Below are 24,130 nucleotides of genomic sequence, written 5' to 3'. Positions count from 1 at the left end.
GCCAAGGTTCACATTATCTCATCATCTCTACATGCCGATCATTACCCTGTTAAGGATGGAATGTGAATTTGCAGGTTTGGGTCCATGGGTTGCGGTCACCGGTCCTTCCTGCTGGGGCACGGACTGCACAGGTTGCCTCGTGTCATAAGCAGCTGCAATAAGGACAGATGGAAGAGTGGAATTAGTAGAAAGGAATAACAAATGTACACAAAACAAATATTTTCTAGGGGAAATGATATTCCACAGACATTTAAAAAATGATTGCCTTTCAGAGAACGAACTGTCCAAACAACTGAGTGGCAGGCAGAGGAAGAGAAGGATAGCAACCCCTAGACATGCACGGCTGCTAACAACTCCTGTGGGCTGCGTAGCTCCTTCTGTGATTTAACCAATCCGATTACTAATACATTTAGATGAACCATTCTTTAGACTGTTGCTCGTTTGAAGAGGTTCTTGTTTTTTTTTTCCAGCTTCAATCCTTTAACACAATGCTGCAGGCAAAATCAATGCAGCGCGCGCTACGAAATTTGTTTTATTAATTAAATTGTTTACTTACCTCCAATTATCCATATGCCGGTTTTTAGCACCACACACCCTGCCCCTCCCCCGCCCCGCCTCTCTGCCCCACCGCAACTCCCTCCACGGGCCGCGGCTGACCAGATAGTAGAGAGGAACTTCGCACACAAACAGAGAATTACTTCACCGAAAATGTGGGCTCGGTTGCATCCGCTCAGACAATATGGGAGGCATACAAGGTAGTTCTGAATGGGCAGGCTTTATCATTGAAGATGGGATACATCGCATAGAAACGCAAGCTTTTGGTACAGGCGGAAACTGACCTTCTTGACCTAGAGCAGGAACATGCACAGAATCCTTCGCCTGACACTGCTCATATGCTTCTACTGAAGCAGAACGAGTATCGGATAAAAACCAGGGAACACATGATAGCCAAGCATCGCCACACCCAGCTTAGAATATATAAAATGGGAGATAGGGCGGGCAGGACACTGGCTTGGTTAGAGAGGCAGGAACAGGGATCGAGATGGGTACATAAGTTGACAACATTAGGCGGTGACATCGTGACACACCCGCAGGAAATAGTGGAGGAATTCGCTGCTCACCTAGAAAAGGTATATTCCCCCTCTACTCACTACACGGCTGAGGACTCACGCCAGCTCCTCCGAGACAGTGACGTACCGGCCCTCTAAGAGGCGGAAAGGTAGACTCTAGATGAGGAAATTGGCAAAGCTATTGGACAGATTAAATCGGGTAAGGCGATGGGGCCCAACGGCATCCCGGTTGAATTTGTAAAATCCACTGCCTCTCGCACGATATCGCTTTTAAAGGCCATGTATGAGGAGAGCCTGGAGGTGGGCCGGCTGCCAGTGGATCAAAGATTGGCCACCATTGTAGTGATTCACAAGCCGGGCAAACCAGCGGACATCTGTGGCTCCTGTAGGCCAATCTCGCTGATTAATGGGGAGGAAAAGGTATTAGAGAAAGTCCTGGCCAACAGGCTAGTGGCGGTTATCACAACATTAATCCACCCATATCAGTCTGGGTTTATGCCTGGAAGGAATACTGCCCTCAACCTAAGGCGCCTACATAACATGATGGCCCGTAGGAAATATATTGAGGAGGATGCCGCGTTGCTGTCTCTCAACGCTTCAATGGCCTTTGATTCCATAGAATGGCCGTACATGTTTGAAGTTTTGGAAAGGGTGGGTCTGGGTCCCAAGTTTATAGCCTGGGTTCGGCTGCTATACACAGATGTTTTGGGACAAGTGAGGGTAAACTGTCATACATCCCGGACATTTAGGCTAAAAAGAGGCACCAGACAGGGATGCCCTCTGTCCCCGTTGATATTTTTTCTTTTACTGGAGCCTCTTGCGGCTTGGGTACGCTGAGATGTTATGGTCCGAGGGTTGAGGTGGGCGGACGAAGCAGAAGATCGAATATCCCTATATGCGGATGATATACTGGTGTACCTGACTTCCGCATACAAATCTAAATCGGTGGTGCTTGACATCTTCACAAATTTCAGCAAATACTCTAGGTATGCATCAACTGGCATAAGTCTGTATTGTTTATGTTGCGGGGCCAGGTTCCCAGGCTTCCGGCAGGCTGTGCCATGGTGGTGGTGAAGGATGGGTTTCGATACTTGGGAGTTAAAATCACGACAGACCCAAATCTTTTTTACAGCTCCAACTTGCCCCCACCCCGTTGGCTAGATTGCAACAACTGCCCACACAGAGGTTCGGACTTATATTTCAAAGCGTGGAGGGAGAGGTCCGTACATTGTTGTGGGATGGGAAGACCCCAAGGGTTACATTGAAGAAGCTGACTAAAAGCTGGTATGATGGAGGCATTGCGCTTCCCGACCTGGAACTCTAATATTGGCAGCACAGTTAGTAACGGTCAATCATTGGATATACCGTCTCCTGGATGACCCTGAATATGCTCTTGACCAATACCAAACTGACCAATCCGGCTACTTGGGGGCCCTGTATACTAGTGATAGGAAAAATAAGGGGAGATTCTTTGGGCCCACCCTACACACGGAGATCTGGCGTACAGTACATTCTCGCCTGGGGTGGGCCGGCATCCTCACAAAGGTAGTGCCACTTTGGTATACACAGAAATGGGCATGCTATGCTACCAGCCTGGGTTTGAGAAGTGGAACCTCATAGGTATCTCGGCAGTAAAAGATCTTGTTAGAAAGGGGGCTATACTTACATTTGAGGACTTGTTGAAACAGTACCACTTGGCTCAGGGAGAAACGTATAGATATCTGCAAATTCGGCATGCTCTTACAGCGGCCTTTCCGTCCTTTACAGACATACCGAAATCTTCACCACTTGAGTACAGGCTTTTAGATGGGCCCTTAAATTCGAAAGCAATATCTCTCACATATAAGAAAGTATGCAATTACCTTCGGACACTTTTCCGAGACTCAGGGAGCGGTGGCAGTGCGATTTGGGATTGATTAGCGACAAGGACTGGCAGGAGGCCCTCATGTCCCCTCCAGAGGCAGCCATTACACTTACATTTAGGTTGATCCAACTTAGGATACTGCACCACTCATATATGACAGGACAGATCCTAGCAAAAATAGGTTCCAGACCTGACGATCTCTGCCTACGGAGATGTGGTCAACAGGCCACATTTTACCATACTCTGTGGAGCTGCCCAAAGATACGTACCCTCTGGGAGGAGGCCTCGGAGCACATGCAGACAGCCTTACATAAGGAGATTGTATTAACGCCACAACTGGGATTGTTAAATACTTGGGAGGCAACAGACCTCACGGAGGTGGAAAAGCAATTCACGACGCTAGGATACACATTAGTTAAACGGGAGATAGCGAGAGGGTAGGGGAGAGTAACCACACTACGCGTTCACATGTGGGTGAAAGAGCTTGACAGATGCATGTTGGCGGAAATGGAAGTCTACCTAGCACGGGGTGCCCCAAAAAATGGGACCAGAAATTGTTGCACTGGAATAAATATCGAGGTGATCCTGTGGTGTCCTCAATGGTGGAACTGGAAATGCATAGACATACAGAGAGTGCAGATTTTATGTAATGTATATTTCTGTTCACTGATTGTCCAGATACTGTATTTGTGTAAGTCGAAAAAGTATCGTCCTTTTATGTTTATATGGCTATGATGTTAACCAATAAACACATTTAAACATAAAAAATAAAAATAAATGACATCATTCTCTAAAAACATGTTGAGGCTGATGGCTATTGACGGTTATTATGAAAAGCGAAGGGCAAGTAGAAATGCAAGTAAATATTTCTTCCACATGGGTGGGGGTGCTCCACAAATGAGCATTCCTGCTGAAGATCGTGAGTGGAAATTCAATCATTAAATGTATGGAGGAAGAGGGTAAGCGAGAAGCAGTTAGGGCCTGATTACGCGGTTGGGTCTAGATTACGAGTTTCCTCTTGTCTAGTGCGCTTTTTTGGGCGGTCTCAGGGTGTGACTCTGAAAATGGGCACCGCAGTGGGTATACCAAAAACAGTTCCTGCATGGCATGGACTGTAAAGTCCATGTCCTGCAGGTTCTGGGGTACATGCACACAGGGGGGCACATGTTGTGCCCCCTGAATGCATTCCCATGCAAATGGGTAACAGGGGCCCTGCTTTGTTTCAGGACCGCCACCCTTTTCATGGAGTAAAGACCTCCATGAAAACGCTGGCAGTCCTGAAACTCGTAATATGCATGGAGGTGCTGCAGCTGCATCACCAGCAAATTGCAGAGCCCTGACTGATGTGCCCCTACCAGGGAAAGGCAGTTCCCCTTGCAGTTGCGGCAGTGCAATAGTAGTCCGACGCCAAAGTTGTAATTGGGAGGTCCGACCGCTGGTGCGGCAGTGGCTGGACTGCCGTGCCCCCGCAAGTATGGCGGTACTCGGACTGACAGACTCGTAATTAGGCCCAAGGTGTGAGGAAGAAGAAATCCAGGACTGATATTTCTGAAGTCCACCGGTACAAGGTCGCAATGCTCCACCCAATCCGGGCCATTTCACAGTCATCTTCACCTATCAGTCTGCAGTCCTTCCAAACCCCCTGGCAGATCATTGCTTGACACGGTATGTAAAGAGGCTGAGTTAGGCACTTACACTCCAGCTCACTCCAAATTCCTGTCTCCTTAGCAAAATTGGACCCTTTCCCCATAAAGGTCTGGAGTAATAATTCATTAGGTTTGAAGACAGAATCAACGTCCAACCATTTTCTATGTCCTGTGCTCTTTGAGGTATATGTTGTGTCCAACAGGGGTCAGGGTGACATGAACTGATATGGGGATGATCGCACCAGTCCCGGTGGATATGCTTAGTTTGGCCTTGAGTATGTATGTATGTATGTATGTCGTTTTTGTAAAGCGCATGGTTACCGGGAGGCATCCCAGCGCTAAGATAGAGTGAGACTCCGAGGGGGGGGGCGAGGAGAGGAAGGGGGAGAATCATTTGGGAAAGAGGAGAGTTTTCAGAGACTTCCGAAAGCAGAGGAGAACGGGTTCAGCGCGAAGTTGCAATGGGAGAGAATTCCAATGGGAGGCTGCGTTGACCGAAAAGCGGTGGCCTACGGTGCGAGTTTTCTTAATTCTAGGCACCGTGACCAGGAACCCATTGTCAGAACGCAGAGGTCTGTTGGGCTTATAGTGAGGACACTATTGGCACTATTGGCAATAAAATTGCAGAGGTAGTGGGCTTGTCCTCTCTCTTGTCAAAATAACCAAGGACCATGTCACCATGATACAGACAGGGTCATGTGCATCCTACTAGCAAAGATGGAACACTAAAGATGAGGCCGATCTCTCCCTGCACTTGTCCCCCTGCCACAGCTGTTCTCTGTCTCATGTCTCCACTATTTTGCAATCTTGGCATCAACTTGATACTTCTTACACACGGTCGGCATCTTGGCTTCAACACTCCTCTTTGGGGCCTCGAAGTTACAATGCATGAGATGAGTTTGGTGCACAGAGCCCCACCATATGACCTGTGGTCATCTCTCCAGCCCGGTATATATTCGCTGCGGTAAAGCATGCCTGGTGAGCACACCTGCTCATGGCTTCTTAGGGGTCGAGTAGTTTCATTGCTGTTCCTGAATTTGATCAGCTGATTTGGAATGCTCCAGTCAGCCCCCTCATGCTCCCATATGAATGATCGTGTAGGGCTTTGATCTGCATTTCTTGGTCTTATTCTCTATGTGACACTTGTTCAGTATTGCATGCTTACACCTTCTATACTTCTTTAGCTACGGCCTTCATTGCCGCCGTGTAATTTATCTCAAATGATATTTGACATGCTATAATCTTTCTCCTCTGGCGATGCTGTCGGACAACCTTTTAGCCATCAATGGGGCATACGCTCCATCAAGAGTTCCATTATGCTGCAAGAGACTAGTGAACAGATCCACAGTACTTTCCTCAGATTCCAAGCAACCAGCGATAGGATTGCATATAATGGAATGCTTGTGGTGCTCAATCAGTTGTTTGGTAATTTATCCAATGCAGAGTATCAGTTCACACATCAGGAAGAAGCAATACATGTCCATATTATAATGGGCTGTACCTCTGAAAAACTGAGGAGCTGTGCATGTCTCTGCAGGCCATGCTCACACTAAGGGATTCATATACTCAGTAGCATAGTAGAAAGAGGTGATTCACTCAACTCAGAGCCAGAACAGCCTATAAGCAAGCAGAGTAAGGTAGCCATTTGCCCCTCCAAGGCAGTATAGCTGAAGTTGAAGAGGTCATGTGGCTAGCGCACTGGGTTGCTCCCTTAAGACTGTGTGCCCAGTCAATGGGAAGATCTGCTCTACATTTGGTAAGCTCAACCACTCTGCCAAAGGCATCGCTACGCATCTTCATTTCATACCACTGGCTGGCTTGCACTTCAATGAAATGGAGCAGTGACGACCTGTAGAAGGAATTAAACTAGACTCCCAAGGGTCAGCAGGATATTGAAGGAGAAGAAGACGAAGAATACTTTAAGAGATAGCAAAGTGACAAAACGTAAGCTTTACCCTAAATACTAACCAATGGTATACCGGCAACCCTTTGACACTCTGAAACTGGTGTGTATCTCTGTGTTTAATTGTCCAGAAATATGGGGGCGTGGCCAACAAGATGGTGGGCTAGACCTGCCTGCACGGAGCTCTGTCTGAGCTCATGCGATCCTGATTTGTTCCGGCATCCCTCTGCGCCATCAAACCCCAGATTAGTCCCCCTTGTGCCATGTGAAGCTTTTTATAGTGCCCGAATGACCTGATGATGCTGTCAGCAATCCCCTGAAAAGGAAATGACGGACGAGGCAGACCGCTCTAAGGGACACAAAATGGCAGCCTTCTCCATTTTCAGGGGCTAGGGAGGAAGGACTGTGACTGCCGGTGCGGTGAGGCTTCTGTGTCCCACGTGAGGGGAGATGCTATGTCTGAGGGGGTCTGTTTGCAGGCCGTGACCTCCCCTAGGTCCGCTACTGTTCCTGGCATGCATCAGAGCAGAGAGAGAGAGTGGTAACAACAGGCCGGAGTGAGGGTAGGAGGGTGTTGCCCTCCCCTGCTGCATCTGGGAATGTAGCAGCTGGGGGCCTACAATGGGGCTGATCTTGTGTCAGGTGTGATCTGGACACGGATCGGGCCCCCCTCTAGTCTGCGCCTGTTCTCAGCACAAATTGACATCAAAGGGAAATTCAGTGCAATGTGGCGAGCAGCGAGGTACTGTGCCCATTTCTGACTCAGATGCCAAGGTGGGCGGAGCTGCCTGGCCAGGAGGCCTCTACCCACCACTGGAAGGGGTCCGGCCGTGGGCCATGGCTCCACCCTGGGCCCGCTACTGTTCGTAGAGTTCATAGAGTTGCCACTGCAGGCCGAACTGAGCTGAGGTACGCGGTGCCCTCCCCTGCTTCATTTGGAAGATTAGCAGTGCAGGCCGCAGCAGAGCTTCTGGGGGCCTACAACGGGACTGCTGGTGTGTCTGGTGTGGTCCGGCCGTGAATCGGGGCCCTTGCAGTTGAGCCCACAGAACAGAATGGCACTGAGGAACCTACTGTGCTGAGGACCACCATGAGTGGAGATATCCTGTGCCCTTTTCTGTCTCTAGCGTTGGGGTAGACTGTTTGGCACCGGGGCCTCTGCCCGCCACTAGTTGTTGCCGGGGACCGTGGTGCCGAGTCTCTGAAGTACCGCCAATACGCGGCTCTGGATGGAGGAGAGGCCATGTCCCTGGATCCCCCTGGTATCTTGTTGGTAGTGTGCTTCTGGGTGCCCGGCTGTGTGAAGACTGTGTGCTCTTTTGGGGACTGCCTTTGCACCGGCTGTAGATTGGGCCATGGATCGCCTTCCGGGGGGCCCAGACCACTGCCAGAGGGATTGTGAGGGGGCAATGTATGAGAGTCAGGCCCTTCATAGCTAGAACTGTGAATGCAGCGCCGGCTTGAGAAAGATATTGGGAGGGGTATCCTCCCCCGGCCCCAGTGAAGACACTGGGGACTGCGGCTGTGATTGTGCTTGCTGTGGATAAATGTGTGGGGTGTGCCACCCTCCCCTCTTCCTAACATGGAAATACATAGCTGTGATATCCTGACCTTGACCCTGGCGGCGTGTGACACCTAAAAGACCCAGAGAGAGCTATGGAGATACTAGTCCATATTCCCTCCGTTTAGGATTGCTGGACTGGCCTGGTTCCAGGAACTGCAGTATCTAAGACTTTCAACATATCACCAGGTACAGACTACATCATCATGAAATAAACTTTGTGCTGTAGAGTGACACCTTGGGCATGATGAAAGACAAAGACCTAAAGCCCCTCAGTCAGGGAAAAATTGATAAATATACTAAATTGATAGAGACTCCCTCGGAGACGGAGTTAGCGTCCTCATTACCAGTAAATGCGGCCCTCTTGTAGGCAATTCAGCTGTTGAGAACTTCCCTGGAGGACAACATCGAGGTGGTCCGGGTGGAAGAGTCCCTGCTATGAAAGACCTCTGATGTAGTTGTTGTTCAAGACATGTGGGTTGACACGTGAACTACGGGCGGCTGGGTGGGTGGTTAGGGGAAGTTTGGTTCTAGGTTATATTCTAGTCAGAGTGTTGTGGCTGCTATGTGAGCGGAGTGACCAGGGCTGTGGCTACAGCACTGACAGTGGTCCTGGGAAGCGGCAGTGTAGGTTCCACCACAGGGATAGCACAGGCTGACAGATAGGAGAACCAGGGGATGTCCATTGTTACTTAGAATGTCAATGGCTCGGGCACCAAAATTAAGGGTTCTTGGTAGCAACGTATCTCAGACGGCTAAAACTAGATGTAGTCTTTTTGCAAGAGACACGTCTACTGGGATCCCAGTGCCGTTTTCTTGGTCGGGTTGCATAATATGCCTTGGCGCCTACAGGCTTTACCTCGGGCTCCCGGGAGTGGCGATCCTGGTTCGGAATACACCTGCTTCCGGGTTTTGAAGACCTGGGTAGGCCCTAATGGGACATATGTGAGGATGCATGCGGTGTGGGGAAAGACGGATGTTTCACCCATTAGTATCTATGCACCCCCCCGCTTACAGCAACCCACCCTTGATAAAGTCATGGCTATCCTACTGGAAACTGATTCATCTTTGCATATAGTGGGAGGTGATTTTAATGATGTTATAATTCCATTTAACAACAGCACAACCCAAAAGTCCATGTGAACATGGGACTCAAGTGTATAACTTGGGACAAGTGTTCACATGGAATTCATTTTCTAAAACAAATATATGATAAAACAGGAAATCCTGAATAGACCTAATCTTGTAACAAAACAATAACTACAGAAAGTAAATTCTGTTACGGTTTAATCCTGATGAGAAAAAAAATCAGTATTTAGAATAAATTCGATTCAGCCGAATCAAAGTTTATTATTTCAAAAATAACTGTTACTGAGTCACACAATACATAGTCAAGTGAGTGGTGAGGAGATATTACGTAAGGACCCCAAGTGCTAAGAACCAAAACCATCAAAGAAGAAAAAGTGACTATGTGAATAAACATACATGATATATTGGTTATTACTTTGCAGACATCCAAAATGCAATACGTATATTTTTAACTCATCGGGTAAAAATCCCAGTATTAATTCACACAGGAGTATGGGCTGTCTTTTTGGTTTTAACAGCGTTTTTCCCCTTTATCAGGTATCTGGTTCTCATCAGAACAAAATGAACCTGGGGGTGGAGGTTTGATTAGGTGTTCTAGTGCTTCCAATTCAGCCACTGGACGGCCAATGCTGACATTTGGCCGGGCATGGATGTCAACTTGCCGCACTGGACCCCTTTGATGTAGGGTAGTTGGAGGCCACGATTGGCGAACTCCCAGTAAGGAAATGTCTTCAGGATTCTGTTATCAGCCTGATGTGCTGATCCTATGGTAGGCAGTGAATAATTCCTGCTGAGGTGAACTTTTGAGCTGCTCTCCCCGGCAGATGTCCTCTGATTGAGGGTTTGCAGGCATTTCCTTCTTGGTAATCTGCCCTGGAAGAAGAGATCACACACTCCCAGAAATAAAGGCGGCTATAGTTAAATTGCAATTGGGAAAGACTGGGCCCGAATGGCCTCCTGGTTGAATTATTTTAAGAAAAATGTTGGGATCCTGAGACTTATCACCTTAAGATGTTTTTAGAGGCAAGGGAGGTGGAGGTGCTGTTGCCTGATCAGTGCTGAGCTACGACAGGAGCAATTCATAAGAAAGGGAGACTGGTGACGAGTTGTAGCTGCTATCATCAGATTTCCCTGATTAACGTTGAGTCTAAGACTTTGGCAACAGTGTTGGCTACGAGGCTCATAGGAGTTCACTCCACCTTAATACATATGGATCAGTCAGGCTTCATGTCCCATAGATCCATGAGATATAATCTCCGTAGGCTTCATAACTGGCCGGCAACGGTCCATTTGACACCGGATCTGCACATAATCCTATCCCTGGATGCTGAGAACGTCTTTGAAGCAGTGCACTGACATTTTTTAATGCAACCCCTAAGAGATTCAGATTTGGCCGTAAATTCTTGAAGTGGATAGCATTGCTGTATACAGAGCCTAAAGCGGAGGTGAGGGTAAAAGTCAACCTCTCCTCAGAGTTTCCCATAAAGAGGGAGATGCACCAGCGTTGTCACTTTCTGTTTACCCTCTCGCTGGAGCCATTAACATGCATGGTTCACGGCCACCCTGACATTCATGACTTTGAGACCATGGAGGGAGCAGTTGAGGAGGAAAAGACATCATCCTGAATATCACCCAGCCGGAAGACACAATCCCTGTGATATTTCAGCAGTTTGAACCTTATAGCGACCATTCGGGATACAAAATAAGCTGGGAAAAAAATACTTGTGCTCGGAAGGTGGGAAACTAGATGCGCCAGCCATTCCGGGGAGGCTATCAATGGACTGGAAGAGATTTCAATACCTAGGGATCTAAGTAACTCCAGACAAAGAGAGTAGCCGGGATCGGAACAGCCGTAGGGTATTAGCAGAATTCCATTTGGACGCAGACCGCTGAAAGGCTATATCGACAACATTAATGCTCAGAGCAGCCATGTGTCAAATGGTCACGCTCCTAAAATTCGTATATATCCTTCAGAACACCTATTATAAATTCTCAGATGAGCTCTTCACTAAAATAGACAATGAGGTCCGTACATTTTTGTGAAATGATGGACATCCTCGGGTGGGGCTGAAGAAGCTACAGCCTAATCAATATTATGGTGGTGTTTCCCTCCCTGACCTCCGAGCCTATTATTGGGTGGCTCACTTGACTGTAATAAACAATTGGGGATATGTGGCTGGTGATCATCCCACGTAAGCACAGGAAAGGTTCCAAACTAGAACATATTTGCACTATCTCTACAGAAGGAAAATGATGAGACACCAGCTTCTGGCAACCCAGGTCACGCTGGAGGTTTGTCTAGTGTGAATAGAGGGATGGGGTGGAGAATAGGAAGAGGCATATCCACGACACCCCGTTATGGATAAGGATGAGGCTTAGAGAAATTGGGAAACTGAGACTCTTTTGGGCATGGGATCTCATTGGGATATCTAGGCTAGGAGATCTTCTAGAAGAGGGTGGTTTATATACCCTTCAGTTCCCTTCAGCGTGATTACCAAGCTGCAAATACTTGATCAAAATGTATCCTGTTTACTCATCCTACTTGACCTCTCCTCAGCGTTTTATACGGTCAAGCATGAGAACCTTTTAGACCTCCTGAAACACAGAATGGGTATATATGGGGCAGTGCTAAGCTGGTTCACTTAATTTCTCCAAAATCGGACACAACAATTCAAAGTCAATAACACCCTGTCCAAGCCTGTCCCAGTATCTTTGGGAGTCCCGCAAGGATCCGCACTATCCCCAACATTGTTTAATCTCTTCTTGGAACCTCTCACCGAAATTTTACAAACCTCTAACGTGCAATATCACATGTATGCAGACGACACACAACGATATCTCAATATCCACGCCCTAGAGGAAATCAAACTACTTAATACCGAGCTTAGGAATACCCAAACTTGGTTTGCAGAAAATCATCTCAAACTGAATGCCCTAAAGACTGAATTCCTACTGATAGCTCCTCCGGCCCAAATCCCCAAAATGCAAGATTGGATCAAACATATTACGGCGTTCAACGTTCAACCTACCATCGTGGACTCAGCGAAGTCACTAGGAATAACTTTAGACAGTAACCTCAACATGCAAAAACATATCAGCAGTGCCACAAAGGGAGCAAACTTCCAGATAAACACACTGAAGAAACTGAAACCCTTCCTACCACACAATGACTTCAAGCAAGCAGTACAGGCTCTGGTTGTTCCTAGAGTGGAATACGGATGTGTCTCTCTCTGTGGCCTATCTAAAGCATCAACTGCACCACTAAGGGCTTCAATCAACGCCGCAGCAAGACTCATAACTGGGTGTAAACATAGCTCCCACATCTCCCAGGACCTACAATCCCTGAACTGGCTACCCCTGGAGGCGAGAATTCAGCTGAAAATTGTGTGCATGACACACAGAGCCATGCATCACAAGACATCCAGCTACCTGGCACAGAATCTGACGATCTCGGGTGGGTCCAGATCCTCAAGAAATGCAGAGAAATTACTACTGAAACCACAAAAACTCCATAAAAAAACAACTTATAAAAGATCCTTCTCATGGATGGCGCCCAGAATTTGTAATACCTTACCCCCAGAAACCAGACTTAACCCGTCCACTACCTCTTTTAAAAAGGAAGTAAAATTTATCCTCATGGCCAAATTCAAATGAGTATGGTCTATTGAAACCCTGTGACGAGATGCACACGCACTCCCAACCGCAAGACATTTTTTGATGTTACATCTTACTATGCTGTTTTTACAATATGCTTTGTACATATGTTTGGATTTGTTCTTATTTTCTGTGTAAGTAACTTTTATTGTTTGTATAGCGCTCTGATATCGGCCAGGATCGTGTTCGCGCTCTATAAAACTTTCAAATAAATAAATACACAGTATTACAAATACATTCAGCTTCAACATTCGTGGAAAGCGGAAAGGCAGGACGCTCTAAAGCTGCCCGAATATTCCCACTAGAGAGAAGACTGTGAGATAGAGGGAAAGGCGGTGTCTTATACTTACAACACAATAAATAACAACCAACAGGACGAGGGCCAAATGGGAAAATTAGGTAGGAAACATGGTTTGGGAGGTAGCTTTAATGCACCCAAGAGAAGTTGCAATAAAGTCACACCTTAGACTCATACAATTTAGGATCCTGCACTGAGTTTATTATGATCAGGCTTGATTGCATACGTTTGGGAGGGCTAACTCCCCCGCATGTCTGAGGTGCAGAGAAGATAGAGGGTCTTTTCTGCACACTGTCTGGGGTTGCCATTTTATGCAACAATACTGGAGTGTAGTACTAACAGAGTTAGGGAAAACCCTGGGGGCAGTCTTTCTGATGGAGCCTAAATTTGTCTTATTGGGTATACCCACAGACGTGGACGTACTGCTTACCAAACTCATATTTTGCGACCAGGGATTGGTGGTAGCAAAGCGATATATAGCCAAACATTGGGGGCCACCTGAGGTCCAGTCCCTGCGAGAGTGGAAGACCGGCAAGGATCTGTACATGGCAGCTGAGAAGGTTACATACAAAAATAGGGGTTGCCGAAGGAAGTTGTACAATATCTGGGGTCCCTGTATAAAGTATTATGATCTGGACTTGATGAAGTTCTCCCGAGGGCTCCCAATTGCCTGCCCATGTTTGATGGGGCCTATGTATCTGGCTGTGTTAATGTACCTGTTTGTGGAATCTGTTACTGTGCTAATGTTGCTGCATTTACTCCCCTCAAATGTATGTATTGTGTTGAGTGCGAGTTTGCACCCATTTGCTGATTATTCTAAAATAAATAAAAATATATATTTTTAAAAACGTGTCATGAAATATCTTCAATTCCCCGTCCTGTTCCACAGGTGACACCAGCAAACAAGAAAAACAAATTCCCTTCCATATCCTCTGCCATAGTTGAAGGTGGAAATTGAGAAACTTGAGAGGGAGTAAAGAATGAGAAAGCAAAAAGCCTTAGTCCTTGGAGTTCTGCAATAGTTGTCTCCTCAACAGCCTCCCAGTCACGCAAGGTTGCCATCTGTGTGTGGATATGTGCATGCTCAACAGAGCTTTCAAGTCGAAAAGGAATATTACTCTCACTGTGGACACCCAGGTGATGGAAGTAAATGGGTCTCTTTGATTTTACAAATTTGCTCTGAATACCAATAACACCATGGCTTCTCAATGAGACCATCAATTACATCACTTCTTTCTTGACTCATGTGGAACTCAGTCATTACAATTACAATATTCATATCTCTAACACTGCTGAGGAATATCAGAGATGCAAATGTGAATCACTGTCTGGACTGTCTGTATATGTGGGTGAAACAGCAGGCATGATGTCTACCAGATTATCGGAGCACAGGTCGGCCATCCACACACAGAAAATTCAAGCCCCCTCTAGTGAAACACTATATGGAGGCCAAGCATACTGCGGAAGATATACGCTGGCTAATTTTGGAAAAAATTTGTATTACCTCAGGCACTATGAGCACAAATGTACGCAAATGCAGAGAGGTATATTGGATGTTTGTATTGAATACATATAATTTGATTTGATTTTGATATTGATATAGCGCGGCAGTCACCCGAGGGCATCAAGGCGCTAGAGAGAGACTGCAAATAGCACACATCCAGAAGAAGAATGGAGGAGCTACAGCTCACCGTTTGCCAGTGAAAAGCCAGGTCTTAATAGCTTTTCTAAACAGTAGCAGAATAGGAATAGATCTAAGTGCCAAAGGTAGAGCATTCCAGAGCTTCCACGCTGCCACTGAAAAAGCCCTATCCCCCCACTTCTTCTTCTTGGTCCTAGGTACCAGAAGTTGCATGTGATACGAGGAGCGAAGTAGTCGACCTGGGGAATATCATATCAAGACGGGATGAACAATGAAATCCCATTGGGATCAGGTACTGAAATATATTTGTGGATGAATGCTGAAGAGTTGAGGTTATAGACAGCACAACAAGGCTTTTGTTGGCATTTATATATAACCTTGTTAGAGGTTTTCCTCGCATCCTTTAATCTTTAAACATTAATACAGCTATGTGACCACTTTGCTGTAGTCACAAGGCTTTGTTGATTATTTTTGTCTTTTTAACGGTTTGTAACACACATTCGCATAAACATATATTGGACCCTTAGTAACACTAAAATATTAATACAGCTATGTGAGCACTTTGCTGTAATCAACAAGGCTTTGTTGATTATTTTTGTCTTTTTAACGGTTTGTAACACACATTCAAATAGAAATAGATTGGACCCTTAGTAACACTAAAACAGCCACAGATTAATATAAAGGCGTTTATTACCTAAAATATGAGGGCAAGTTTAGATATTGCATATAATTTCCACCGATTGGATACTATTTGTTAAGATATGTTTATAAGAGCAGGTTTAACGTTCAGATACTCAAATCCATTCTGAAAGTGCCTGTTCTAAGATGGCCGCCATAGCTGAGAGCTATCTTTTATTTCGCTGTCCATCGTCCTTTAGTTCCGGGTCGTACATGGAACATTTCCAGTGGCACGCGCGGTTTAAAGTAATTAAACAGTATATATAAATGTTGGCGTGTTGCTCTAGTTCTTTCTGAGCACACCAAAGTTTTACTAGGAGTGACCACATGTCTCCCACGTCGCCGTGCACAGGATTAAGCAGACCCCCATAACAGATGCGCACATTGTTTGGATCCAGATGGTAAGCTGCCACTAGTTAAATATTATCGACTCGTGTCTTTTACGAGTTCACTATCTCATATAGTTCTCAGTACTGAAAGATAGTTATTCAGGATACTTAACGGATATCTGTTTCACCTTTCAGGACCCTGTGCACTATTGTTGTAATTTCAAAGCGATCGTATCTGACCAGTGTATTCTTATTTCTCTTTGGAGAGATTCATGAACTAAGGGGTAAGTGGTTGTCAATATTTGTAAACCCCTTTAAGTCTTTATCTGACACCGATTGAATAGAATAATAAGGGGCACCATTTTGATTTATAGGGTATTTGAACGATATATCATGGATTTGAAGTTGAAGATACACCTTTTCGGGATGTTTGCGATATATATCAGGTATTGGCCCATTTGGCTTGTTATTTTGCCTCTAGGTTTACCTTTTTAAACAACACATTGCTGTTTAACAAATTAGCTTTGTCTATATTATAAGCATATCCTTAGTTCAATTGGAATGTTTAAATCTGGAACTCCGTTTGAGGCTCATAAACAGCAGCACTTGTGGACATCGTTTTAGTAGTAAGACCTCTTAACATTAGTGGCTGTCAACTACTAATTTAGTTTAAATGTCCTTGAATTTTAGGAGTATCCACTATGCAATTTTTTATCCTTATATACTGCCTTCTTATATTTATTTTTATTTTTGTTACAGGATTTTAATCAGCTTATTTATGTTGACACATTAGGCACTGGTTGGCTGTTACTCTTCCCTGACCATCTGTATAATTCTATCTGCACCTCTGAGGTAAATATGTCCCGGAGAGGTTTTATGTGCAGATTATTTAGTGATTAAGCTCATTCTTCAACACCTTTGTGTTTGTCTTTCTAGTTTTGGGCATTTATAGACTGGCAGTAAGGCCACAGCTGTTGATACTATTCGATCCGGATGTTAGAGTGTTTCACATCCATTACAAGGTATTATGAATTGGCTAGGCGTCGAAAACATCCCCTCCTTTTTTGGGCGTATTTTGAAAGCTACCTTTATTGTGGAGATACCGTTCATCACATTTCTCTCATTTTTCTTTTACTCTTCTCATTTCTAATTATTACTAATCCTTCTTTTTCTTCTTTTTTGTTTATATCCCTTTATTTAATTGATTTTGGTAGGAACCTAGATACACGTTTTAGAGGTTTCATCCATTGAATTTGTAATGAAATGTTCACTTGGTGATGGATTTTGGGTGATATAGATTAATTGTCACAAACCCATGTGGGTTATTTGGTTAGGTTGTTTATAATGAATGTGTAACGACTAGAAGTTTTTTTAATGGTAATTGGTTATAAAGATTGTTATATGTTGTAAAAGAGGCTATTTTATGTATATAGGACCATTGTACAGCACTGATATAGAATGTTGGTTATTTGCACCCTGTTTAGGTTCTGATTCAAGTTTATTCATGGCTTTCTGATGAAGGCTGATAGCTGAAACGCGCATAGGATTTACCAGAACTTAGAGGCATGTCATCACTGAATGTTGTTTTCATATTGTAAATGTGCTATTTGAATCAATCAATTCAGAACTTTAAAAACTGTGAAAATAAGTAATAACATTTAAACACAGTATTAAAAATTGTATTAGGCAACCAAATTTGATAATTGTAATTGCCAGACAAATTGTTGATTCTTTAATTATAATAAAAAGAAAATGTACACAAAAAAACATATAGAATCAGTTGTTGTCCACTGTGAAATACATAGGTTGCATTGATACTGCATTTGATTTGGTCGTATTGTGCTGGTTGTTTAGGTCCAGAAGAAAAAAGAACAAAATCCTACATATGCGAGGAGAACCTAGCCTAGCCACCTCGATGCACTTCTATAGGCCCTCCAGGGCACATCCCTCTGCTGATCTAAACCTGGCTCACATCACCTGTTACGTGAGAGCCAGAATGGGAGGCTGCTCTTTTCATGTGTTAGCCCTACCTTATGGAACTCTATGCCACCCAACCACAGAAAAACTCAAAATCACTTACAATTCCGGAAAAAGTTGAAGACCTAGCCAGTCTCCAGCTAAGCCAAGGATCCTATTACCCTGTCGCTGCTTTGTCTCTCCTGTGTCTACCGCAGGGATGCCCCTTCTGGGACAGCCGTGCGCTTTAGATATCATTTTAAAATAACATAACATGCTCGCCTGCTTGTCATTCTAAAGAGAACTTCCAATAGCACTTCACCTAGGCAACCGCAAAGTTATGCTACAAGACATCAATTTATTAGGACACTAATTCTCTGCAGAGAAAGTGGCGTCAGACCAGATGAAAGCCGATGATGGTAAATCTGCTACCCCTCCCCAATCTGTATCAGTAGTCTGGTGTTCACTAATGATAGTCACTTACTGTGGACATGTCACAAAGCCTTTGAGAAACCTACTAAAAGCTGATGTTAAATAGGAATAAATGGCAGAACTGATAGCTGTATTAAAGATGTCTCCTGACACAGCGATTAAACTTTATGACCATCAAAAGTCCACTGCAATGGCTTGGGTGTCAGCTCCATAGCAAAATAGGAAATGGGCGCCTCTCGCATATTGTAGACACACAATCACAACTACTTAGCAAAGGCACAAAGACAACGAAGCCATTGCAGTTCTCTGAGGATGTTGTAATTCCATTCTATAGTTATACAGCAATCAGTTTCAAGCATACACTGACCACAAGCCACTGGTTCTGCTGTGGCAAAGCTTATTGTTAAAACCTCCTAGTCACGTAGATGGAAAAATGGATCTTGCAGCTGAATGATGCTTGTCCCAGTTAGTATACATATTTAGGACTGGTAACCCAGCTGGCTATAAACCACTGTATCTGAGAGCGATGGAGACTGTGCAGATCAGTGGGTTGGTCAAACCCACCCCATTTCATTCTAGATGACATGTAATTTCACCCTCCTGCAATACCGCCATAAAAAAAGATTTTGTCCAGGGATTTTACTTTTTGATTTTTGTTTTTGGATCTTTAGAGAAGTAATTTAGCGTGGGTAAGCATTCCTGATCCTGCCCGAATTCTTCTGGATGGCATTATTATAAATGGCAGATATGTTGCAGTGATAATGTAATATTTCAGGAACCACGAGACCTATATACTTCATTATTTTTTTTAAAACATAGTTTTTTTTTTACACTAGCCAGGAAGTGTTTAATTTGCACGCCTGTCCACCCGCCCGCAAACACGCCGTCGAACTCTGGGATCTACTCCACACCAACGCCCCAGACGTCGCCTTCCTGACTGAGACCTGGCTGACCCCCTCCTCAGCACCTGACATCGCCATAGCCATCCCGGAAGGCTACAAGATCACCCGAAAGGACCGCACCAACGGAATAGGAGGAGGAATTGCCATCGTCCACATAAATACTCTCAAAATCTCGACACACGCCGACAACACCCTCAGCACCGCCGAACACCTGCACTTCCAGATCCACACCGACCCCAACACTACCCTCAGAGGCACCCTCATCTACAGACCTCCAGGACCACGACTGCAGTTCTGCGACCCCATCACCGACCTCGTCAGCACACACGCCCTCGCCTCCACGGACTACATCCTCCTCGGGGACCTGAATTTCAAACTCGAGAACACCAACGACGCCAACTCCTCCACCCTGATAGACAACCTCGGACTCAGACAACTCGTCACAGCACCCACACACTCCGCTGGCCACACGCTTGACACCATCTTCTCAGCGAGCAGCCACGCCTTCTTCGACCTCACCACCGAACTCCACTGGACCGACCACCGCTGCATCCACTTCACCTTCCGGAAACCCACCACACACCACCGCACCCAGCAGATGCCTCGCCGCAGCTGGGGCAAGATCACCGAGGACCAGCTAACCACCGCCCTCGCCCAGAACCCACCTACAGGCCCAACTGACCCAGACGCTGCAGCTCACAGCCTCAGACAATGGACCAACGACTGCGCCAACACCCTCGCCCTGCTCAAGAAACCCCCAAACACCCACACCAGCAAGAGAGCCAGCTGGTTCACCGAAGACCTCCAGGCCTTCAAGCAAACCTGCTGAACTCTAGAAAAAAACTGGACCCGTGAAAGAACACCGGAAAGCTACACAGCCCACAGGAATGCCACCCGCCGACACCACCAACTCATCAGATCTGCCAAAAGGACCGCCTTCAGAGACCGCTAGACAACAACGCACACAACAGCAAAGAGCTCTTCAGCATCATGATGGAACTCTTCAACCCCAGCTCCAACACCAATGACATCCCACCATCACAAGACCTGTGTGACTCGCTGGCCACCTTCTTCCATCGCAAGATCACAGACATCCACAACACCTTCGAAGCCGTCACCACCCCGGCAACAGCCCACACCCCCGCTCCCACGACCACCACCCGCACCAACCGCCTGCGTGCCTGGACCAACATCAACGACAACGACACCATCAAGATCATGAACACTGTCCACTCTTGATCCCTGGAAGACCCCTGCCCACACCACATCTACAACAAAGCCAGCAGCACCATTGCACCCCAACTCCGGAAAACCATCAACATCTCCTTTGAGACAGCGACCTTCCCGGAGAGCTGGAAGCACGCCGAGATCAACTGCCCTACTAAAGAAACCCAAGGCGGACCCCAAGGACCTCAAGAACTTCCGACCCATCTCCCTGCTCCCGTTCCCGGCGAAGGTCATCGAAAAGGCTGTCAACATACAACTGACCAGCTTCCTCGAAGAGAACAACATCCTGGACCCATCCCAGTCAGGGTTCCACGGCAACCCAGCACCGAAACTGCCCTCATTCCCGCCACCGACGACATCAGGGACATGCCCGACAACGGAGAAAACGCGGCCCTCATCCTCCCGGACCTGTCAGCCGCTTTCGACACAGTCTGCCACCGCACACTAAGAGCACACCTCCACAATGCCAGAATCCAAGAGAAGGCCCTGGACTGGACCACCTCCTTCCTCTCCAGGAGAACCCAGAGTGTCCACCTCCCCCCTTCTGCTCGGAAGCCACCGAGATCCTCTGCGGCGTACCCCAAGGCTCATCTCTCAGCCCAACGTTGTTCAACGTCTACATGGCACCACTCACCCACGTCGCACGACAGCATGACCTAAACATCATCTCCTACGCAGACGACACCCAGCTGATCCTCTCACTCACCAAGGACCCCCACACCGCCAAAACCAACCTCCACGAAGGAATGAAGGCTATCGACTGGATGAGGAACAGCCGACTGAAGCTGAACTCGGACAAGACAGAGGTCCTCATTCTCGGCTTCACCCCCTCGGCCTGGGACAACTCCTGGTGGCCGACAGCAGTAGGAGCACCCCCTACACCCACCAACCACCCACGAAACCTAGGGGTCATCCTCGACACCACACTCTTCATGACAAAGCAGGTCAATGCAGTCTCCTCCTCCTGCTTCAACACCCTCCGCATGCTTCGCAGGATCTTCAAGTGGATCCCCACCGAAAACTAGAAGGACGGTCACCCAGGCCCTCGTCAGCAGCAGACTGGACTACGGCAACGCACTCTAAGCAGGAGCCCCGTACAAACTCCTGAAACGACTCCAGCGCATCCAGAACGCCTCAGCACGCCTGATCCTCGACATCTCCTGCTGCAGCCACATCACACCCCACCTGAAAGACCTGCACAGGCTCCCCATCAACAAGAGGATAACCTTCAAGCTCCTCACCCACGCACACAAGGCACTCCACAACACCGGACCAGCGTACCTCAACAGACTACTCAGCCTCTACACCCCCACCCGCCAGCTCTGCTCTGCAGACCACGCCCTGGCCACCGTCCCCTGCATCCGAAGAATGACCGCCGACGGAAGATCATTCTCCCACCTCGCCACCAAGACGTGGAACATCCTCCCCATCCGCCTACGGCAGACCGAAGACCTTCTAACCTTCAGGAGACTCCTCAAGATCTGGCTCTTCGAACAGTAACAGCACCACCCCTTCCCCCCCCCCCCCCTCTCAGCGCCTTGAGACCCCCACGGGTATGTAGTGCGCTTTACAAATGCTATGATTGATTGTTTGAATGACTATCCCTCACTTCAACCCTATAATTTCTGCCTTTGCACCACACATAGTCTTTTCACTTAACTAAGTGCTCCAGCTCCCACCTAGCTTGCAGCACACCCAGCCCCATAGAGGGACGGGAAGACCCCCATGGTGAAGCATGACACTGAGGGACTCCTTGTGTGTGAGGGGTATTTTAAAAACACAGTGTTCCCATGACACATTTCTTTGGGTTAAACACAATTTTCTCACCACCATTACTATAGCTTTCCAAACAAGGAGAGGATGATATTGTAAAGTGGTGGAATCTTTTTGTTATCTGTGGTTTATCAAGAACAACGGCCAAAGGGATTTGTGAAAAAACAAAGTACAGAGTATGTGATTCTCAAAGGGCAAACATGTTTTTATCCGTTGCTAGTTTCTTACATGATGAAGTTTTCAGTCGATTAGTTGATCTAAAAAGAGAATTCAACCCAGGTTAGCAATGTCTACCCAAGCTAAATTACTTCTCTAATGATACAAAAACACAAACCAAAAATGAAAATCTCTTGACAACAAATTTTTTGCAGAGGTATATCATGGGTCCAGGACTAATGGCTGCAGTGACTTTGGCAGGTGCCTCACCACTGCCAAAACAGTAACAGATAGTATAACAGGAAAATATTCTCCACAGACAGTAACACCACACATAAGAGGCTGAGAGATCCTTGCTAGCACTGTGCAATATGCGTCATGAACTGTCAGTAACTGAGAAAGAGTTGCTGCTTGGGGGCTGGGAATTGGGGGAGTGTCAGGAGTGTTGCATTGTTTACGCCACCACACTAGTACCACACATCCTCAAGCTGGCACATGCAGGTCATCAAGGCATTGTAAAACCAAAGATGTGCCAGAAAGTATGATTTCCTCTTTTAACAAGTAGAAGATCTGATATCTAGATGTCTCCTTTACCAAGCGATAGGGCCGGGGTGAACTGACTGCATCAAAGATCAAGGAGGATACACATGCTCACAATGGCCATGTGCTGAGTGTGTGCTGATTTCACCTCTCTTCCCAATGGTCTTCTGCTCCTTAATCATGTGGATAATTACAGCAAATATCTTAAGGTGGAAGTTGTGGAATCACGTTCAGCTAAAGAAGTCATGCTCTAGTTAGAACAGATACTTCCTACTCATGGAATACAAGTGGGAATCAGAATGCACCCTCCCTAGAATGCTCCTCAGCTTGTGCTAACTCAGAGGAATCCCGAAGTCTGGCTTCCATGCAAGTGATGTTTACTTTTCTGAGACAGTCACCTGACATGCAAAGTTCGGATGGAGCAAAGCCACCAGAAGGTGTAATGGACTCTGGAGTCAGGGACAGTCAACCTAGATATCTGCTGCGATCGCCATCCTCTACGGAATATTAGAATTTCAATGACAACAATTTGCAATATGTTTTATTGCAGTTGGTTTCTGATCTCTTTTTTGTGCCATATAGACTATTTTTTAGGTCTGGTGTTAATCAAGGCCTTTTCATTTTACAAAAATGATATGCAGAATATGCTTAATTATTTGGGATGTTGGCCAGCCCTTTTCCTTCATTGGTCTTTTATTGAGTCACTCAAATGTTTCTTCCACTCGCTGCAGCAAACAGCATGAGCCAATGGTCAGGCCATGTCAACCACTGACTAACTTTACTGTAAATTACCGCATTCTACTCTGGCACATGGCACACATACACACTGAAAGTAGTTCCCCTCAGTGTCAAGGATTGCTATGGGAATGTGTACTTTTAGATACCAACACATATTTTTGCTTTTAGCCATTTTTAGATTGAGAAGGACCCGGCAGCTTCTCCAGCAATTAAGTTTGGCAAAAACCATGACAAAGCAAGCAGTGACAAAGCCAAAAGGCTGCAACCAAGGGAGGCCGTACAGTCCAGAGAACTCGTACTGGAACTCCAACTGGCTAATGGTCACTCTGAACCCTGAGACCAAGATGAAAAGCATGAGACAAAGCAAGAAGACTATGTTTTGAGAACATTAACATAAAGTGCATCTTAAATATATATGGAGGCTCAAGACACTTTAAGCATATAATGATAACCGGGTTACTCTTACATACGTAAGAATAATCTCTAACGGCGTGGATGATGGCCCTTGTCTCTCTATATACGGTCAGTTTGGTCTTGGGTATAAAGTTCAAGGTGCAGATCAAACACTCTGTTTATTTAGAAAGGGTTAATAGTGCAGATAACTGACTATTTAAAGCCAGTAGCGGCTGCTGCTTTAGTAAAGTGGTAGGGCGGGGTGGCTGTGGGTTGGGT

General features: G+C 46.3%; 1 protein-coding gene across 6 annotated transcripts in view; it reads right to left on the bottom strand.

Moving 5' to 3' along the window:
• The window catches only part of REPS2 (RALBP1 associated Eps domain containing 2), a 1,031,179-nt gene that overhangs the window by 656,121 nt on the left and 350,928 nt on the right, over window positions 1-24,130 (bottom strand). For all 6 annotated transcript variants that reach the window (XM_086934261.1, XM_086934263.1, XM_086934264.1 and 3 more), the window contains exon 5: window positions 46-152. In XM_086934261.1, coding sequence (XP_086790387.1) covers window positions 46-152 — 107 coding nt within the window. The remainder of the gene's footprint in view (window positions 1-45; window positions 153-24,130) is intronic.

Source organism: Lissotriton vulgaris, chromosome 8 (assembly GCF_964263255.1).
Source record: "Lissotriton vulgaris chromosome 8, aLisVul1.2, whole genome shotgun sequence".
NCBI lineage: Eukaryota > Metazoa > Chordata > Amphibia > Caudata > Salamandridae > Lissotriton > Lissotriton vulgaris.
This window is presented reverse-complemented; position numbering and strand designations above follow the sequence as displayed.